This window comes from Globicephala melas, chromosome 2 (genome assembly GCF_963455315.2).
Source record: "Globicephala melas chromosome 2, mGloMel1.2, whole genome shotgun sequence".
Classification (NCBI taxonomy): Eukaryota; Metazoa; Chordata; class Mammalia; order Artiodactyla; family Delphinidae; genus Globicephala; species Globicephala melas.
The window spans coordinates 86,257,704-86,274,682 of record NC_083315.2 but is presented as its reverse complement, the minus strand read 5'-3'; the positions used below and the strand labels follow the sequence as shown (position 1 = coordinate 86,274,682).

General features: G+C 38.6%; 1 protein-coding gene and 1 long non-coding RNA gene across 7 annotated transcripts in view; one reads left to right on the top strand and one right to left on the bottom strand.

Moving 5' to 3' along the window:
• Positions 1–15,482, top strand: part of SLC12A1 (solute carrier family 12 member 1) — a 104,422-nt gene extending 88,940 nt beyond the window's left edge. Inside the window, exons 21-27 of the mRNA XM_060294283.1 lie at positions 1,043–1,186; positions 4,435–4,566; positions 4,806–4,917; positions 6,631–6,717; positions 12,652–12,787; positions 14,150–14,217; positions 15,230–15,482. Of these exons, the coding sequence (XP_060150266.1) occupies positions 1,043–1,186; positions 4,435–4,566; positions 4,806–4,917; positions 6,631–6,717; positions 12,652–12,787; positions 14,150–14,217; positions 15,230–15,365 (815 nt within the window). The 3' untranslated portion in view covers positions 15,366–15,482. The remainder of the gene's footprint in view (positions 1–1,042; positions 1,187–4,434; positions 4,567–4,805; positions 4,918–6,630; positions 6,718–12,651; positions 12,788–14,149; positions 14,218–15,229) is intronic.
• Positions 1–16,979, bottom strand: part of LOC115845151 (uncharacterized) — a 136,156-nt gene that overhangs the window by 92,129 nt on the left and 27,048 nt on the right. The gene's annotated exons all lie outside the window — the stretch shown is intronic.

The window sequence follows — 16,979 nt, the reverse complement described above, 5'->3', positions numbered from 1 at the left end:
ATAACACTGAATCTAGGTTTTCTACTCTCTTCCTCGGAACCTGGCTCATTTTCTAAGGCTCTGTCTTTAGTAGGCAAGAAGATGAGGGAATCTGACAAGAGTGCCACCTTACGACTGTAAGCAAGAATGCCCATCATTCTTTAACACAGCCATATGATTGCCTTTAAAGTCTTATTTATTTACCCCGATTCAGTGCAGGTTAAGGTCAGAGAGGGATGCAATGATTACATAGCAGCTAGGAATTTTCCGTCATAATCAGACTCCAAAAAAGATAAAAGGCAGCTAAATGCAACATAAAAGCTTGGATAGTAGGTCTAAACCCTGGACAGGACATTTTGCACAGCTTGACTCTTATTCCAGACTCCAGTGTCATGAGGCCCTTTTTAGCAATGTGGACTCCGACAGGCACACAGAAACCTCAGCTTTTCTTTCTTTTGCTTTGGTCACTCACTCCAGAAAGTATCTTTGCTTCTTGGAAAGAACTGTTGGTGGTGGATATTTTTCACTGTAATTTGTATTTGGAGCCCACAGGGTTTATTATTAGATATGGTTCTCTTTCCTTAATTCTTGTTCTCTAGTTTTATGTTTCAATTCAGGAGGCATTGCTCTGTGCCTGATATACACCCAGTATACTTCTGTAATTTTTGTCACTCCCAGTTGTAAAATATCTAGCCCAGCAGCTTCGGTCAGTAAATCAGTAGCTTTCAGTGTACAAGATCTTATTACAGTGTATCTGGTATTTTGTGTTGCCAGTAGTAAATAAAGATGGCATTAGACAGCCCCCTTTGCCCTCACACATAAAAAACCCAGTGTCTTCATGTATTATAACAACACATAGAGTCATTTTTCTGAGCTAGTCGTTACTTTCTGAATACAATTTAGTGATATACGTTATTTTAATAATCATTCAGAAAAAGCATATATGTATAAATAATCATTTAATTGCATAGACACCATTTTTAATATTAAAATCGTTAATAAGATTGTTCCTAGAAACTTTGCTGCTCTGAGCAGAGTAAGTGATTTTGTCTTCTTTCATCAGATGAATTAGAGAAATTAGAACAGGAGAGACTGGCTTTGGAAGCCACTATCAAAGATAATGAATGCGAAGAAGAAAGTGGAGGCCTACGAGGCTTGTTTAAAAAAGCTGGCAAGCTGAACATTACTAAGCCAACTCCCAAAAAAGGTAAGTGCCTTTAAAATTTACAGGAAAGATTACAAGACGAGCCACGACTTGAGTGTCTATGGGGGTCAGTAGTGAGCATCTAAAACGTTGGGGACATTGAGTGTAGGTAAGGACTGAAAGATATTTCCTTAAGAGAAGACAGTAAGGCTGGGCTTCCTTGGTGGCACAGTGGTTGCGAGTCCGTCTGCCGATGCAGGGGACACGGGTTCGTGCCCCGGTCCGGGAAGATCCCACATGCCGCGGAGCGGCTGGGCCCATGAGGCCACAACAGTGAGAGGCCCGCGTACCGCAAAAAAAAAAAAAAAAAGAGAAGATAGTATGGCTAAAAGGTAGAAGCTATTGTAACTTATCAACAACATTCACCCCTTTGTACCATCTTACTGTAAAAACTTTGCTTTAAAATAATATTTGGTTTGGGAGTCATACAGTGCTTTAGCAGATGGAACGTCATAAAACAGAAAATTCTTAGTTAAGATGTAGAGGGGATAGAAATTAGTGACCCAGCCCCCAAACTGGTTTATCTACACCCACACACCTCACACACACCTTGCAGACATTTCAGGAGACTGAAAGTCGACTGGTATAGGTAAATAAGGGATCCAGATAGAATTCTAATTTCAAAAATGCATCTCTATCACAAACCAGAATTTCAGACTTGGAACTTCATTGACTCTAATTACCTGCAGATTTTGGCTGAATGGTACACTTATCTCTGAATGTTCAGTATACATCCCAGAAATGGAGGACCACAGAATGAGACCTTGTTATAAGTTTAATAAACAGGTGATTCAAATAACTGATTTTTTTGAAAATTGCTTTCTTTCCAGAAACACTGCCGGTTTCAGTTTAATGAGGTCCACAGCGACCTCTGCTGGTAGAAAATTAGAATGTTAACATTTCTTTCTTTCATGCACAAATAATCCTATATAGTTACTGAAGTCATTCACTGGTGTAACGCCCGGGAAAGATCATGTCTCTGGCAGGGTCTCCAAGTCAAGTAGCAAGATCCAAACTGAGACTTAGCTGCTGGTCTAGGTTAATAAGAGCCAACCTTTCAAAGAGGCCCTTCAAAGAGGTTGTCTCCTACCCTGGAAAAGGTTTGGTTCTGTTTGCTTATTTTCCTACTGTGACACAAGGACTAAATTTAACCTGTAATACAACTTTTTTTTTTTTTTTTTTTTGCGGTATGCGGGCCTCTTACTGCTGTGGCCTCTCCCGTTGCGGAGCACAGGCTCCGGACTCGCAGGCTCAGCGGCCATGGCTCACGGTCCCAGCCGCTCCGCGCAATGTGGGATCTTCCCGGACCGGGGCACGAACCCGTGTCCCCTGCATCGGCAGGCAGACTCTCAACCACTGCGCGACCAGGGAAGCCCTACAACATTTTTATATATTTACACAGAATTATAGGAAATCCAAACATTTCCCTTCTTCAAACACTAGAGGTACCCTTGGGTGCCAGGAACATTCCATGGGCTAGGGGAGAACCTACTGTGCCTTTGTCCCCTTAAAAGGACATTTTCTAGAAAAATGATGTGTTTGAATCTAAAGTTGGAGTTACATCAGGTCTTTCAGGGTGTAAATATTAGAATAAGACCATCTGGATACTAACTACTATCTTCTTTCCTTTTCAATTATTTCGTGTACCCATGAGAAGAATTAACTATCCGTTGAATCTGCACTATGCAATGGTACAATCTGAAAAGCAATGGAAAATTCAGAAGTCATAACCCATACTGCTCTCTAGCTGCTGGGGAGGAGGGAAGCATTAAGGTCCTTATTAGTGAAAGTGGGACTTAGTTTTTCTGGAACGCTGTTTCTGCGTCGCAATACTTTTGGCAAAAATGTACACCTCTGAAAGTCAACATGTCTCACCGTTCAGAAAAGCAAGATTATGTTATGTTTTATTTCCAACACCTACATTTTCAAACACAGCTCTGAAGTAGGCCCCTTCACTGCTCCAGGCCTTTGTTAGCTGACCACTCTTCTGACTTAGGACCAACTCCGCCTCCAGGCACTCATACACGGTCCTCTGGATGCTTTGATTTGCATGTAAGTGGCGGCAGAGTTTGGTCCGGTTTGTAAAGATATTTAACTTTCTCCCTTAGCGGTCCTAGGGAGATACAAACTATATGAGATAATTGCTTCAGAACCGACAGGCCCAAACATGAAAACAACAAAAGACAGAACAAAGCATCCTCAGAACCTCTTAGATCAGAGAGGAAGCTCTGAAGAGGCTGTCAGCTCTACTCTAAGCACTATGCTGACACCCCCGCTTTGAAACAGAGCAATGAAGTCACAACTTTCAAAGATGTGGAAATGAGAAATAACATATATGGAGTAGGAAGGAAACCCCTACTGGGAAATAGGAGCAACGGTTCTGAGCAAACACTGCCCTAGTTCCCTGGTACACTTTTGCTGTGTCCATGTTAGGGTGGAAATTGCATTAAAATTTTTTTTTAAGTACTTTATGTACACTCTTAACTATAACTCAAGAAAAGGTGTTTTTAATCATAGTTCCTGGCTTTTTCATCTCATTCACAGAGATTCAAATAGCTCAAATGGCTTTACCTTAGATTCACAGATTCCTTGAAGAGAAAACAAAAGAGTAAGCCAGGTCCACATTAGGACCAAAGGGTCACAAAAGAGTAAGCCAGGTCCACATTAGGACCAAAGGGTCATAGAGAGTCAAGATGGTCATGGTCCCTGGCAACGTTTATAATCCAGGCATTGATGGAGTTTACACCAAAATTGCGCTCAAATGAACAAACTGTCTAGTGAAGGAGTACTTCTGATACTTCTGCTTATCTCTAGAAAACCAATAACCACATGTTCTACTTCTAGGTACATCTGAAAATATAAGTTGAGTTATACCTGAAATTTAGAAAAATCGGGATATTTTGGCTTTTGTATCAGATAATTTAGCATTGGTACCTGCCTAAATAATAGTTCTGCTCTGAGAGAGATTACTAAGGATCTGAAAAAAAAAATCTGCTGCTTTATAATGAAAACTGCAATCATAAGATCAATATCAAGTTTTTCTGAACTGTTGAAGGTGATCTAAATTATTGTGGAATTTGACCTTTGTCTCTCCTCTTCCGGAGAAGAGGACTCACTATTTACCCATAAGTATAAAAAACACTTACAAATTCATGACCCTTCCTCTATTCTCCTGAAGAGATTTATTAGAAAGTTATTTTGCTTCTTTCCTCAAAAGACAAATGGATGTACTACTTTCTCTTTCATTACAGACAGCAGCATTAACACAATCCAGTCGATGCATGTGGGGGAGATCAACCAGAAACTGGTGGAAGCCAGCACCCAATTTAAAAAGAAGCAAGGAAAAGGCACAATTGATGTTTGGTGGCTGTTTGATGATGGAGGTAAAAAATTCCAGAATATACACTAGGGAGCAGAATTTCTATGTTGATAAATTTAACAAACTGCATGGGAACGTATATGAAACGATATCAGTTAAAGAACAACATTTCCGTGTTCTCCAAAGATTTAAATTAGGTAGGAGCTATGAATGTGGGAAAGAATAAAGATATGAAGCTACTCATTTCCTTTCAGTTGGATATGCTCATTCTTTTGTCATAATCTACTCTCTTTTTGTTGTTAGGGTTAACACTCCTTATCCCCTATATCTTGACTCTCAGAAAAAAATGGAAAGACTGTAAATTAAGAATCTATGTCGGAGGGAAGATCAATCGCATTGAAGAAGAAAAAATTACGTAAGTAATTTATCACTCCTGTGTTTGGATGTTTGCTGTTTTAATGCTTTAATTTTAAGAACGGTAAGCATCTTTGAGGCACAATAAATTTAAAGACAAAGTCACCATGATAGGCCTCAAGCTTACGTGTCTCTGGTCAGTAAATTATCTGTGTAATTTTTCTAATCATTGTCTTCAGTCCTTTTATCCCCTTCCACAAATGCTTCCAACAAGCATTTGGCACAGAAGCCTCATCTCAAGTCTTGAATGAGAGTATCATTATCTTGTATAATGTTTATTTTGTTCTGACTGGTAAATGCATCCAAGAAAGGAAGAGCCTGAAGGCATCTGTGTCCAATAGTTTCTTCTGGGAGATTCAAACCTGTTAATTCACAGCAGTCACTCTAGCACAGCACACTTAGAAGAGAACAGAGAGACTACATCTGGTCCGAGCCACAGCTCTGCCACCAACAAGCTGCAGGACTTTGCAACAGTCACTGCACATATCTGGGTCCCCAGTTTTTCACTTGTAGTATGAAAGTGTTTAAATGGATGACTGTTGATGGCTCTTCTAATTAAAAAAATAAATAAGTCCCACGGTGTTAAGTCTGTGTCTCTCTTATTACTTTAGTCATGGCGAGTTGATCTGTAGTTTTGAGAGCAACAAGCATGCCGAGAGTGTGGTGTATCCAAAGGTCTCGGGCGGGAATCTGGAGAATGCCCTTTGGCGGCATTTGGTCCCTCATGACATGCCTAAGTCCTAGCCCTTCCTGGAACTGCTACTTCCAGAAATCACAAAATAATGACTGGCTCTTATGCAGTAGTTTTCCACATTTTCTCCCCACTCTTAGAAAGATATTATAAATATTTAATTCCTTGTAAAGAGAGTCATACTAAAATGGAAACTAACATGAGGTCTACAAAGCCTCTAGTACCTTATTGGGACAAGTGATAAAATCTGAAAATGGTGGTGGATTAGATGGTAGTAGGGCATCGGTGTTAAATTTCCTGACGTCAAAAACTGTACTCTGTTTATAAAAGAGAATGTCCTTGTTCTTAGGAAATACCCACTAAAGTATTTACAGGTAAAGGGGCCTGATATCTGCAACTTACTTTAAAATGGAAAATAGGTAGAAGGTAGAAAGCCAGCAAGCAAAAAATATATGGATAGACAGATGTAGATAGAAAAAGAGAAAAGGAGAATGACAGATCAAATGGGGCAAAATATAAACAGTTGGTGAATCTGAGCTTTCTTTGCACTATTCTATTCTTGTAACTTTTTTGTAACTTTGAAATTATATCAAAATTTTCAGTTTCTAGGGGAAAAAACCTTTAATCTATAATGATGTAATAATATATAATAATTATTAGTTTGTCAGTAGTTTGTCAGTAACTCTATAAAAATTATCCGTAATAGTCAATAAGTATTGGAACTTGCTCTCTTTTTTCCAAATGATAAGGAAGAGTGGACAGCTCCACAATATCTTCCCTGAAACATGAAGGCAGAGCTGGGTTTGCTGTTTCCAGTGACTGCACCTACAGAAATTTCTCCTTGCCTTCAATGGAATAACTTGGTCCACATTTATCTGTATTCATCAAGTACTGTAATGAAAATCAAACACTAACCAAAGCCTTTGTCCAAAATCTAAGCTGAAATAAGACATGAAATCAAAACTCTCTGATTGAAAATAGCTAAATATGCAATGATGAAGTGTTTCTCTCTTATATTTTCAGAATGGCTTCCCTCCTGAGCAAATTTAGGATAAAATTTGCAGACATCCATGTCATTGGTGACATCAACATCAAGCCAAACAAAGAAAGGTATGAAACACTGAACAAGATCCATTGTTTATTCGTGGTACTCTCGCCTTCTCTTCTGTGTTAATTATCAGAAGGTAAAAATGTTATGGATTTACTGCAGTGACTCCTGATAGGGTATAATAAAAAGGGATTTCAAATAATCATGACACAGAGCTATCACGTTCTAATGGAAGGAAAAGGTTTTAAGGTGAAGATGAACTTGAGAGGAAGAATTGTTGAAACACCATTTAGTTAACATTTTAAAATTGCCCTTCATGTTACTGGTTTCTATGGTGGCAAGATTAACAGGAAGCACAAGCTCAGACAATTCTGACCTGAGCAGTCAGGGTTAAGTTTTCATTATTGAACATTACTGGTGGGGCATCCTGAATGGGAAGCCTATGAGAGCCCCTAAAGGCGGTCTCTAAAACTATCTGAAGCCTGGCAAGAAAATGTATTGCTTCCAAAATTTTTAAATGAAAAACATTGAAATAATTGTTTAAATGTCTTCAAAACAACATCATTTTAACTTCATTGATTGTTAAATTTGTCAAGTCCATGATATTTGAAAACAATTTGTAGGTAGATCTTAAAAGGAGTTCCCAGAGGTGTAAGAAGATTGTCTGAAAATCATAGCCAATTATAAATTAAAGTACTTAGAGCAATGACTTAGCAATTATAAAATATTTTCAATTGTTTACAGTCCAAAATCATATTTACTGTTGCATCTAGATGCAGTTTAATACATTTGATTTGGTGTGGAATGGGGTCTCCAAGGGTTAGAGTAGAGGGAGACACGAAGGTCTCAGTATGGCTTAGGTCCTTGCTGGACTCTTGGACCTCTTCTCATTTCTGTTGACCATCATTTCTCCTTCCTCCTGCAGTTCTTGATGGATTGCAATTCCATATTCCTTGAGCCTTCTTGCTCTTACCTTCTTTTGATTCACTGTTATCCCAGATGAGCTTAATAACTAACTGAAAATCATCCAGATTTATGATGCATTCTTATTGACCAAATGGCAACCTCGAACTTCATATAGTTTGAGGGTGTTCATGATTCCTCCAGTGTTATAGGTCAGTTAAAACAGCTTTACGGAACATCTTAACTGTGATAAGAAAGCTATAATTGACAGGGTTAACCTGGATTATTACTATGTAGTATTTCCTTATATCATATATACCACTAATGCCTTTCATTCCTGTATTTCTACAGTTATAAACAGTTAAAAAAAATTAAGAACAGATTTATCATCCTCCTTGGTAAATGGAATTAACATTCTGATATGAAGTGAACTGTCATGTGGTAACCTCTGGTAGCCTTCCACATTTCACTTGAAGAATTTTAATTCCTAAGTCGCTGCCTCTTGGCTTTTGCAGTGATGTGATCAAACGGGCTCATCTTATAGCTCTAATTGGTGGGAATGCATTCTCTTTCATAACACAGCAGGTCCAGTGATTCCCTAGTATGTGCCACTTAGCAACAGGCCAGAGCCTGCCAGCACTCTGCAAGTACAGGGCCATTTACTGTTGTCTAGAGCACAGTCACAGTGTCCCCTACTGACTTTGGATTTTCTATAAGCCCTGGCTCAATGCTGGGCACAGATCAGTCACCTACTTCTCGTAGGTGAATTCTTCTTGCTGTTGTTTGTCTTATCAGCAGCTAAGGACTGTCTGTGCTTGCTGATTAATTTGTTTCTATATCCTTTGCCTCTTTACCCATCAACATGGTTTTCTCTACCCAAGTCCCTGTTTCCTTCCCTCTCTTTTATGCTAGTCTCTGCCCAGCTGCCATGGTCACCTGCTGCATACCCATCCTTTCTGTCCTATCACTGAAGATGTTGATGTATCTCTTTTACTAACCATGCCTCTTCCTTCTTTGAGTGTCCATCACAGGCTAGACGCTCTTCATCTTCCTACCCCTGACCTTTGTTCCATGGTTTCCTCTTCTCAAGGAGAAAACTCTATGCACAGTCGTAAGAAACAAAGGACCCAGGCATTTGTGCTTTTGTCCTGGTATCTAAATTTGACTTTAGACACCATTCTGATTTGGTGTTTCTTACATATCCTCCACATCCTGCAGTGAAGCGTTCTATTCCCCTTTCTCAGGAAAAAAAAAAAATGAATTAGTTTTCACAATTGTGGAGATTCTCTATGTGATATTTCAAGGTCTTGAGGAAGATGCAGGAAAAAAAGTCCATTCTTACTAGAATAACTGCAGTGAATGTACCCTGGTGTGAAGACAAAAGGCCACCAAGAAGAGGTGTGCTGGAAGTGCCATCCTTCTGTCTTCAGTCTTCAGCTATAACTGATGACGTATTACTTTATAAAACCACCACATGTCCAATGCTGGCAATGCCTTTTCCAATATTTGAAGGTAAATTCTAGAACAGAGAATGGTCATTCAGTAAATCTCACAAATGGCCACTGGTAGCACACCTAGCACCTTTGTGATAATTTTTAAAAGGCAACTCCTCTGAGTGGTTTAATAAGAGAAAGAGAACTCTTCCTCTGGGCTGATGCAGCCCCAGGCCCAGGGCCCAAAGCTTACAGCACTGTCTCAACTTCGGCTTTCACATGGGCCTTGTTGGTCAGGCAGCCCTTGTCTACCATTAACAGCTATCCCCTGATCACTGTTCTTTCTTGGTCACTATTTTCACACAATGTTGAAAATAGTTTGTCAGTGATTTCCGTGTTGGAGGCTAATGTTAACTGTCCTTCAATTACCTTTAATAGATCTTTCAACTACCCGTAAAACATGAGCAAGTCTTGATGGAGACATTCTATCATAAAAGTATTATCTATAAATATGGTAGAGCAAGGGTGAAAGGGAGTACAAAAGCAAAGTTAATGAGAAAATAATTGGGAAAACTGAAAAGCTCTTGTGGCTAAATTTCATTTTTTATTGTATAGACTGAATTAAAAGTAATAGGCCAATAGAACAGCAATCTTTAAACAGAAATCAGAGAGACACCAGAAGCAATTCACTAGATAATTTAGTTGAAAGATGCTAGTGTGATCACAAAAACAACAAATACATTAAATTGTGAAAAGAAATCTTATATGAACCTAGGGGGAAATTTTTATGCAGTCAAAAAATGTTTTTAACTTTGTTATTATGAGGAACAAGGATAGGGAAGGCAGGGCAGCTATAAGTTAATTTTTTAAATTAAATTAATTCTCACTTATATTTAATAGTATGTAATACTTGACCTATTCTAGAATCAATTAAAAAATAATTATAAGAAAGATCAGATTTAATAAGAATCAAATAGAAATCCTGAGCTACCTTTGGATCACCAAGCTAGGAGAATGGAAAATGGCCAAATCAGGGATGAATCTTAGGATGAAGAAATCAAAGATAAACATAGATAAGGAGCAGTAAGAGTTTAGAGAAAATAAATGGACAAATACAGCCCCATTATAACCTACTGTGTCACTTAGCATGCTTCAATTGCAAGTAAAAGAAAACTCAACTCATAGTGACTTAAATAATGGAAATTATTATCAAACTTAACTGAAAAATCCAAGGGTATTTTGGCTTACAGGTGAAGCTTGATCTAGAAGGTTAATTTTACAATTAAGGACTAATTCTCCTTCATTCTCTCTACTCTGCCTTATATTATGAACTCATCAATCAAAGTTGACTTAGCTTATAAAACCAAGATGAATGCCCATAGCAGCCAGAACTACATATTTGCTCATTTGTGTTCAGTGGGAGAAAAAGTTTGTCTCTTCCCCAGTTGTTGAACTCAGGTCATTGGCTGCATTCAGGTAGCACCAACCCAAGCCACTGAGCCACGTGCTGTGGTCAGTAAAATGCAAGGTGCCTGTTGGTCAAGATTTCCTGGGTTATGTGCCCACCCTGGCCAATCAGTCTGGCAGAAGAAATAGAATTGTATTGACTGTCTGATGCTGGGGATAGAGTCGTTCCCACCCAAACTACAATGGAGAAACACAGTGTGCATGCTGGGGGGACAACCAGCAATCTCCTTTCCACTTTCCATTTCTTAGGAAACTATTTTTGAACTGCTCTTTCTAATAAGCGCCTGGGCTGAGATGCAAAGAAAACTCTTATCCTGATCAAAATAATTATATGTAGAGCTTAAACAGAGAAGCTGTCAATTGCTAACCTCAGTCCTATGGCTGCTGAGTAAAATGAATGCCTTGCTTTTACAGGGCACTTCATACTTTTCAGAGCACTGTCACCCAAATCATCATATTAACACTCACAACAACCACGTGCCAGCTTTGAGCAGCCATTATTACCCCCTATTATAGGCAAGGTTATCCAGGTCAAGGAGGACAATGGAAGAGCTGGAGCAAGAATCCAGGCTCTTTTCTCCTAGGCCAGCAACTTTGCGCTGATTACCGCGAAGGTCTCTGAAAGCACAGCACTGTTGGGAGGAAGAGCAAATAAAAGTATTGTGTGGCTGAAAGAATAATAGGGCATATCAGTCTTATTCCTTCCCTGTCACTGTCTACCATTCTAAATAAGTCAAAGCACCAGAAATCTACTGCATTAAGTATCTCTTTAATCCCTTAAAAAAAGCACACTGGTAGAGACAACCTACTCCTTTGTAATCTCTGTACTTTGTACAAATCCTAAATCAGGACAACTGATGAGATCACTGAACTCATTGCTTCATATTTTAATTTCTTAACCTAACATCACATTGATTCTAATTATCACTCATTCCAAAGTTACTAAATTATAAGTAAGCCACATTATATAAAACCAGAGAAAACTTTATATTTGAGATCATCTTACAGTAGCATAGTAAAGACAACTACTCCTACAAATTATAAACTTTGTTTTGTGCTATTTTAAAAATAAGTCTTGCGGCTTTGCTGGTGGTGCAGTGGTTGAGAATCCGCCTGCCAATGCAGGGGACACGGGTTCGAGCCCTGGTCCGGGAAGATCCCACATGCCGCGGAGCAGCTAAGCCCATGTGCCACAGCTGTGAGCCTGCGTGCCACAGCTACTGAAGCCCGCGTGCCTAGAGCTTGTGCTCCGCAACAGGAGAAGCCACCGCAGTAAGAAGACCACGCACCACAATGAAGAGTAGCCCCCACTCACCACAACTAGAGAAAGCCCACGCACAGCAACGAAGACCCAACACAACCAAAAATAAATAAATTAAATAAATTAATTAAAAAAAAGAAAGTCTTATGAGATTCTTATGAAAGACAAGAATGAGATTTTTCAGCAAATTTTAAAATGTTCCACAGCTCTGAGATACTGCTCCTCCTTTTCTATTCAATGATTTCTTCTTAATCGCTCTAAAATGCCCTCAGATTTTAAAATATTGATTTTTGTTCTTTCCTCTAACATGCACCTGAACAATAGCCATTTGAAAATCTCAGGCAGCAACATCAGATACCAGAAGGACAAAGGCTACATTATTTACAGCAAACATTCAAATTGTTCTATAGCCATTGAACTCACTTCCTTGCTCCTCTTAGTTACTATTCTCCTACCTGCCTGCAGCCTCCTGCCATGAGTGCGAGTTGCCATGTGGACTAAAGGTGAGGAGGGCAACCCTATCCAACTCTCAGGGATGCTAGTTCATCTCCTACATTAATTCATGAATGTCTCCCATAGAATCTATAAAATAAGCAGAAGCAAATTCATTTATGGGCTGAAGTGTCTACGTTACAACTGTGTCTTTGACTCTATTATGTAGAACATGTATTTGCAGAATAATTACTATCTGTGTGTTTGCCTAGTAGGCTATTAAGGCCTCACACACGTTAAGGCCTTTCCCTGGATAGGGAGGCACTACTAGAGCCATATGGTTTTACTCACAGAAAGTCCCCTGCAAAGATAATTCTTAAAAGATTTGCATGACATTCAGCTCTGATTCTGTAGCCAGCAGGGATAGTCATACCTAGAGTATCTGTGAAATAATGAGTTGGTTTCCCACTGTGAGGCCTCTTTTATAATTCCAATTTCAGCTGGAAATTCTTTGAAGAAATGATTGAACCATATCGTCTCCATGAAAGCTGCAAAGATTTAACAACTGCTGAGAAATTAAAGAGAGAAACTCCGTGGAAAATTACAGATGCAGAACTGGAAGCAGTCAAGGAAAAGGTAAGGACTTGTCTCCCTTAATCTTTACTTTGCTATCTAACTAGCTGAAAAAGAAAACAGCGGTTGATTTAAAGATCAAGAAGTAATGTATCTATTATAGGATTTCATTATTCAAGATCCAGGGTATCTCCGTATTTCAAGTGCTTTTTCAATCATATTATTGAATATGAGGATTTAGAAAATTGTTTTCATTTTTTAGTATAAAATCAATTTTTAAGTTAAAAACAGGTTATTGATACACACTGTGAGGTCTTCTTTCCAATTTAATTTTATAGAACAGGAGACAGACCCATCAGTCTAAAATAATTTAAGTCAATACATATGAAAAGTAAATATAGATTGACTCACAGTTTGAGACAATAACAAAGAATTTTAACCTGATAAAGTTAGCTATAAAAACTAACATAGGGATCTGAGAAAATATGTAATTGAAGCAATGAATATGAAAGTTGGATCCAGCACACCTTGTAGGACAGATGTAAAATGGTGGGCTCTTCTAGAGAACCCAATAAAATGGGAGTTACCCTAATGGCCTGAGCTGAATGAAGTTGCAATAGTGAGGATGATGAAAAGGGCAGGGACATAAAAATAAGGCAGAAGAATTGACATCTGAATTGGATTAGACATTCAAGGAAAAGGACCACAAGAACCTCTAAAGTACAAAATTTAAATAAATTATATTAGGAGCTGAAGTTGGAACAAATTAGAGCAGGAGATACTACAAGCCTTTCAAATTTAGTGGAAAAATACTGAGCTAAGAATCATAAGCTCTGTGTGTGATAAACTTCCCAGTTCTAACAAAAAGTTTTCATATAATTGAGCAAATCACTTATCTAAACCTTGTTTTCTGAACCAGTGAAATGTAATAATAAATATTATTCTCATCACTGCAAAATAGTTAATGTAGTTATTTTTCCAAATGTGTCTTTTGGTGACTCTTTCATTGAAACCAGTCCCCTGTGCCGGTAAAAATCAAAGAGCTTAAATAAAGATAGACTAGGGTATAACCTATGTCCTTAGGATATCAAATTAGTATCAAGATTAGGTTAGTTTTCTTCAGCTGCAAACCTGTTCCCCAGCACTGGCCATTCTTATCTTCTTTTTACCGTTATCCATGTGGCTTGCTTGTTTTTTTTCTTCTAGAATTTAATAAGCCACTATAGCACAATGGTCTTATTCTTTATGTTTCTAAAGTTTCCCATGAGTTTTAAAAACACTGTTAAGTTTCCAAACCTGAATGAAATAACTGTAATTTTTTTAAATGAGGTTTTTCTACTTGTCCATAATTTGAGGTAAGAAGATAAATTCTCATTCATAATTCTGGGAAAACTGCCCTCAACAAAATCTGAATGTTGTCCACAGAGTTACCGCCAAGTTCGACTGAACGAACTCTTACAGGAGCACTCAAGAGCTGCTAATCTCATAGTCCTGTAAGTATCATTGCAGACATTTAAGATTGTTACAGAGAAACCTTAGTTGTGAATTTAAAAGCTCACAACTATTCAGGTGGAAAGTTAAATTTGGAACATGTGGGATTTTAGGCAGCGAGGGAAAATAAAGGCCACCCTGAGACACTGACAAATGAGGCCCATGGGCTCATTAGGGCTCCATTTGGACTTCCCACCAGGTGTTCCCTACCCAAAGGGCCAGGGGCATAGTGCATGCCCATCTAGAACCCTGGCTCCTCCCAGGTTCCAGGGAACCTGACCCTGGAATTCCCTGCCTAATTAGCCCCAAGCTGGCTACCAAGGTTCCCAGGCCCCTTCCCTAGATAGCTGCTCCTGAGGTATGGAGTCCATAGTATGTTTGCAAGACTCTTTACCATGGGCAGGAGAAAAAGGAGTGGGCTTTTCCATTTCCACTCTTTGCCCTCCACTCCACAAATGTTAGGGGTGTACCTGCTGAAAATATGAATGTTTACCTAAAGATTCATTGCTAAACATGAAAACCAACAATTTCACATTTATACCTCATGAACTGACTCCTATGTACAAAGTTAACTATGTCTTCAAACAAGGTCTACACTGGAGGACTATCCATTTAAGACATAGATTGTTCTCCTGAATTGGGTGGTAGGACTCAAACAGCTGTTTCTCCCAAATATAAGAGCTTTAAACCATTAGGAAAAGTCATTTTTTCCAAAAATGGGGAGAAGTATTGGTTGATCACATTTTCTATTTAAAGAGTGAAAATTTATTATATTTATGCTTTGCCTCTACCCTACAATGCCCAAGCCTATTTTTCTGGTTTGTAGATATTTATATTATCCGAGAAGTATATCAATTTAATATCTATATTCAAAATAATTTCCATGCTTTCATTTTGTCGGGGAGGCACATAAAAGGTTCAGGCCACTTGTTATTACATAGCTCAGATAACTAGTGATGTTACTGCCTGTACTAATTGTCATGTTTGTTCTTTATTTTTCTTCCATGCTGTCAGGAGCCTTCCAGTGGCAAGAAAAGGATCTATATCAGATTGGTTGTACATGGCTTGGCTGGAAATCCTCACGAAGAACCTCCCTCCTGTCTTACTAGTTAGAGGAAATCACAAAAATGTCCTGACGTTTTATTCCTAAAAGATAAAGGATTAGAACACATTTTACCTTAATGTATGAGTAAGTAGGAGACATGTTCCAGTACTTCATGTTATAAATCTGATCTGTGGATATGCAAACCTCTGGAGACCAAGTAAACTTTGTCATTTTTTAAATTATTACTTAATAGGAGCTATTTTTTTTTTTCTATCAGCTTAAGGGGGTGTCAAAGCCAATGCTACCCCTAGAAAAACATCTTGTCATTGCTGTTGAAAAACAAGAAAATTAAGCAAACCCATGCTGGCTTATGCCCATGAAAACCACCAACTTATTGTAAGCTTTTCCAGGCACACCTAATCTTCTGTGTGCTTCTAGGCCCTGGTAGAGGCTTCAGCCACCAGCAGTTTCTCATTAAATGCCTATTGACAGGCTGGTATAGTAACCATGGGTGGTTATCAAAGGAAAAGACCAACTGGGCAGGAAACGTGATTATGCTTGGCCTTCTGAGAAGCTTATACCTACAAAGAAGATTTGAAAATCAGTAACTGAAACCTTTAAGGAGTACTTGCTTCTACACAGTGTTTAAAGCAGTTACCTAAATGAGGTTATTTAATATAACACAGATCATATACTTAGAGTGATCTGAGGATCGCTGATAACATATGGCTTCAATTTGGGGCTGATTGAAAAATATATTAGCTGGATTAGGAGGCAAGGTATATTCCAATTAAGTGAAATATATTCCATCCTTAATATATAAATTTCAGTTGTTTCCCCTATTTAGACATTTCCAGCATGGTATAACTTTGCATATTTTTTTTCTAATTAAGTGGGTAGCACAGATGAAGTCTTCATAGATGTTTAATTGAAAACCAAATACCACACATTTTCTAACTGTTATAAAGAAGTATATCTTGAATCATATATTTAGTTACTTTATACAGTGATTGTATAGATTTAAAAGAATAATTAAAACGTGAAGTGGAGAAACTTGCAAATTTGGAATATACAAGTATCGATTTTGTTTCATTTGTTAGTGTTCCTATAATACTTAATCATATTAAAAAACAACCAAAAACTTTTTTCTGATGGATGGCTTGCTTATTTTTTTTCCTGACATATTATGACTGTTTATTCTAACTGATAAAATGTGAGGGGAAAAAAATCAACCTGAAATAAAACCACTCAAATTCGTTTGCTCTGGCCTAGGTCATGCTTTTACCTTTCAGTCACTAAAATCACTGGTGGCACAGTGGTTGAGAATCTGCCTGCTAATGCAGGGGACACGGGTTCGAGCCCTGGTCTGGGAGTATCCCACATGCCGCAGAGCGACTGGGCCCGTGAGCCACAACTACTGAGTCTGTGCGTCTGGAGCCTGTGCTCCGCCACGAGAGGCCACGATAATGAGAGGCCCGCACACCGCAATGAAGAGTGGCCCCCGCTTGCCACGACTAGAGAAAGCCCTCGCACAGAAATGAAGACCCAACACAACAAAAATAAATTAATTAATAAACTCCTACCCCCAACATCTTCTTTAAAAATCACTGCAATGGTGTATCAGATTTGAGCCTGAAATTTTCAGTCGGTTGCCTCATCTGCAGGTTGTTTAAAGCTGGGACTCAAGATTAGTCTTCCAGGCCAGACTCTGGCCTCAGA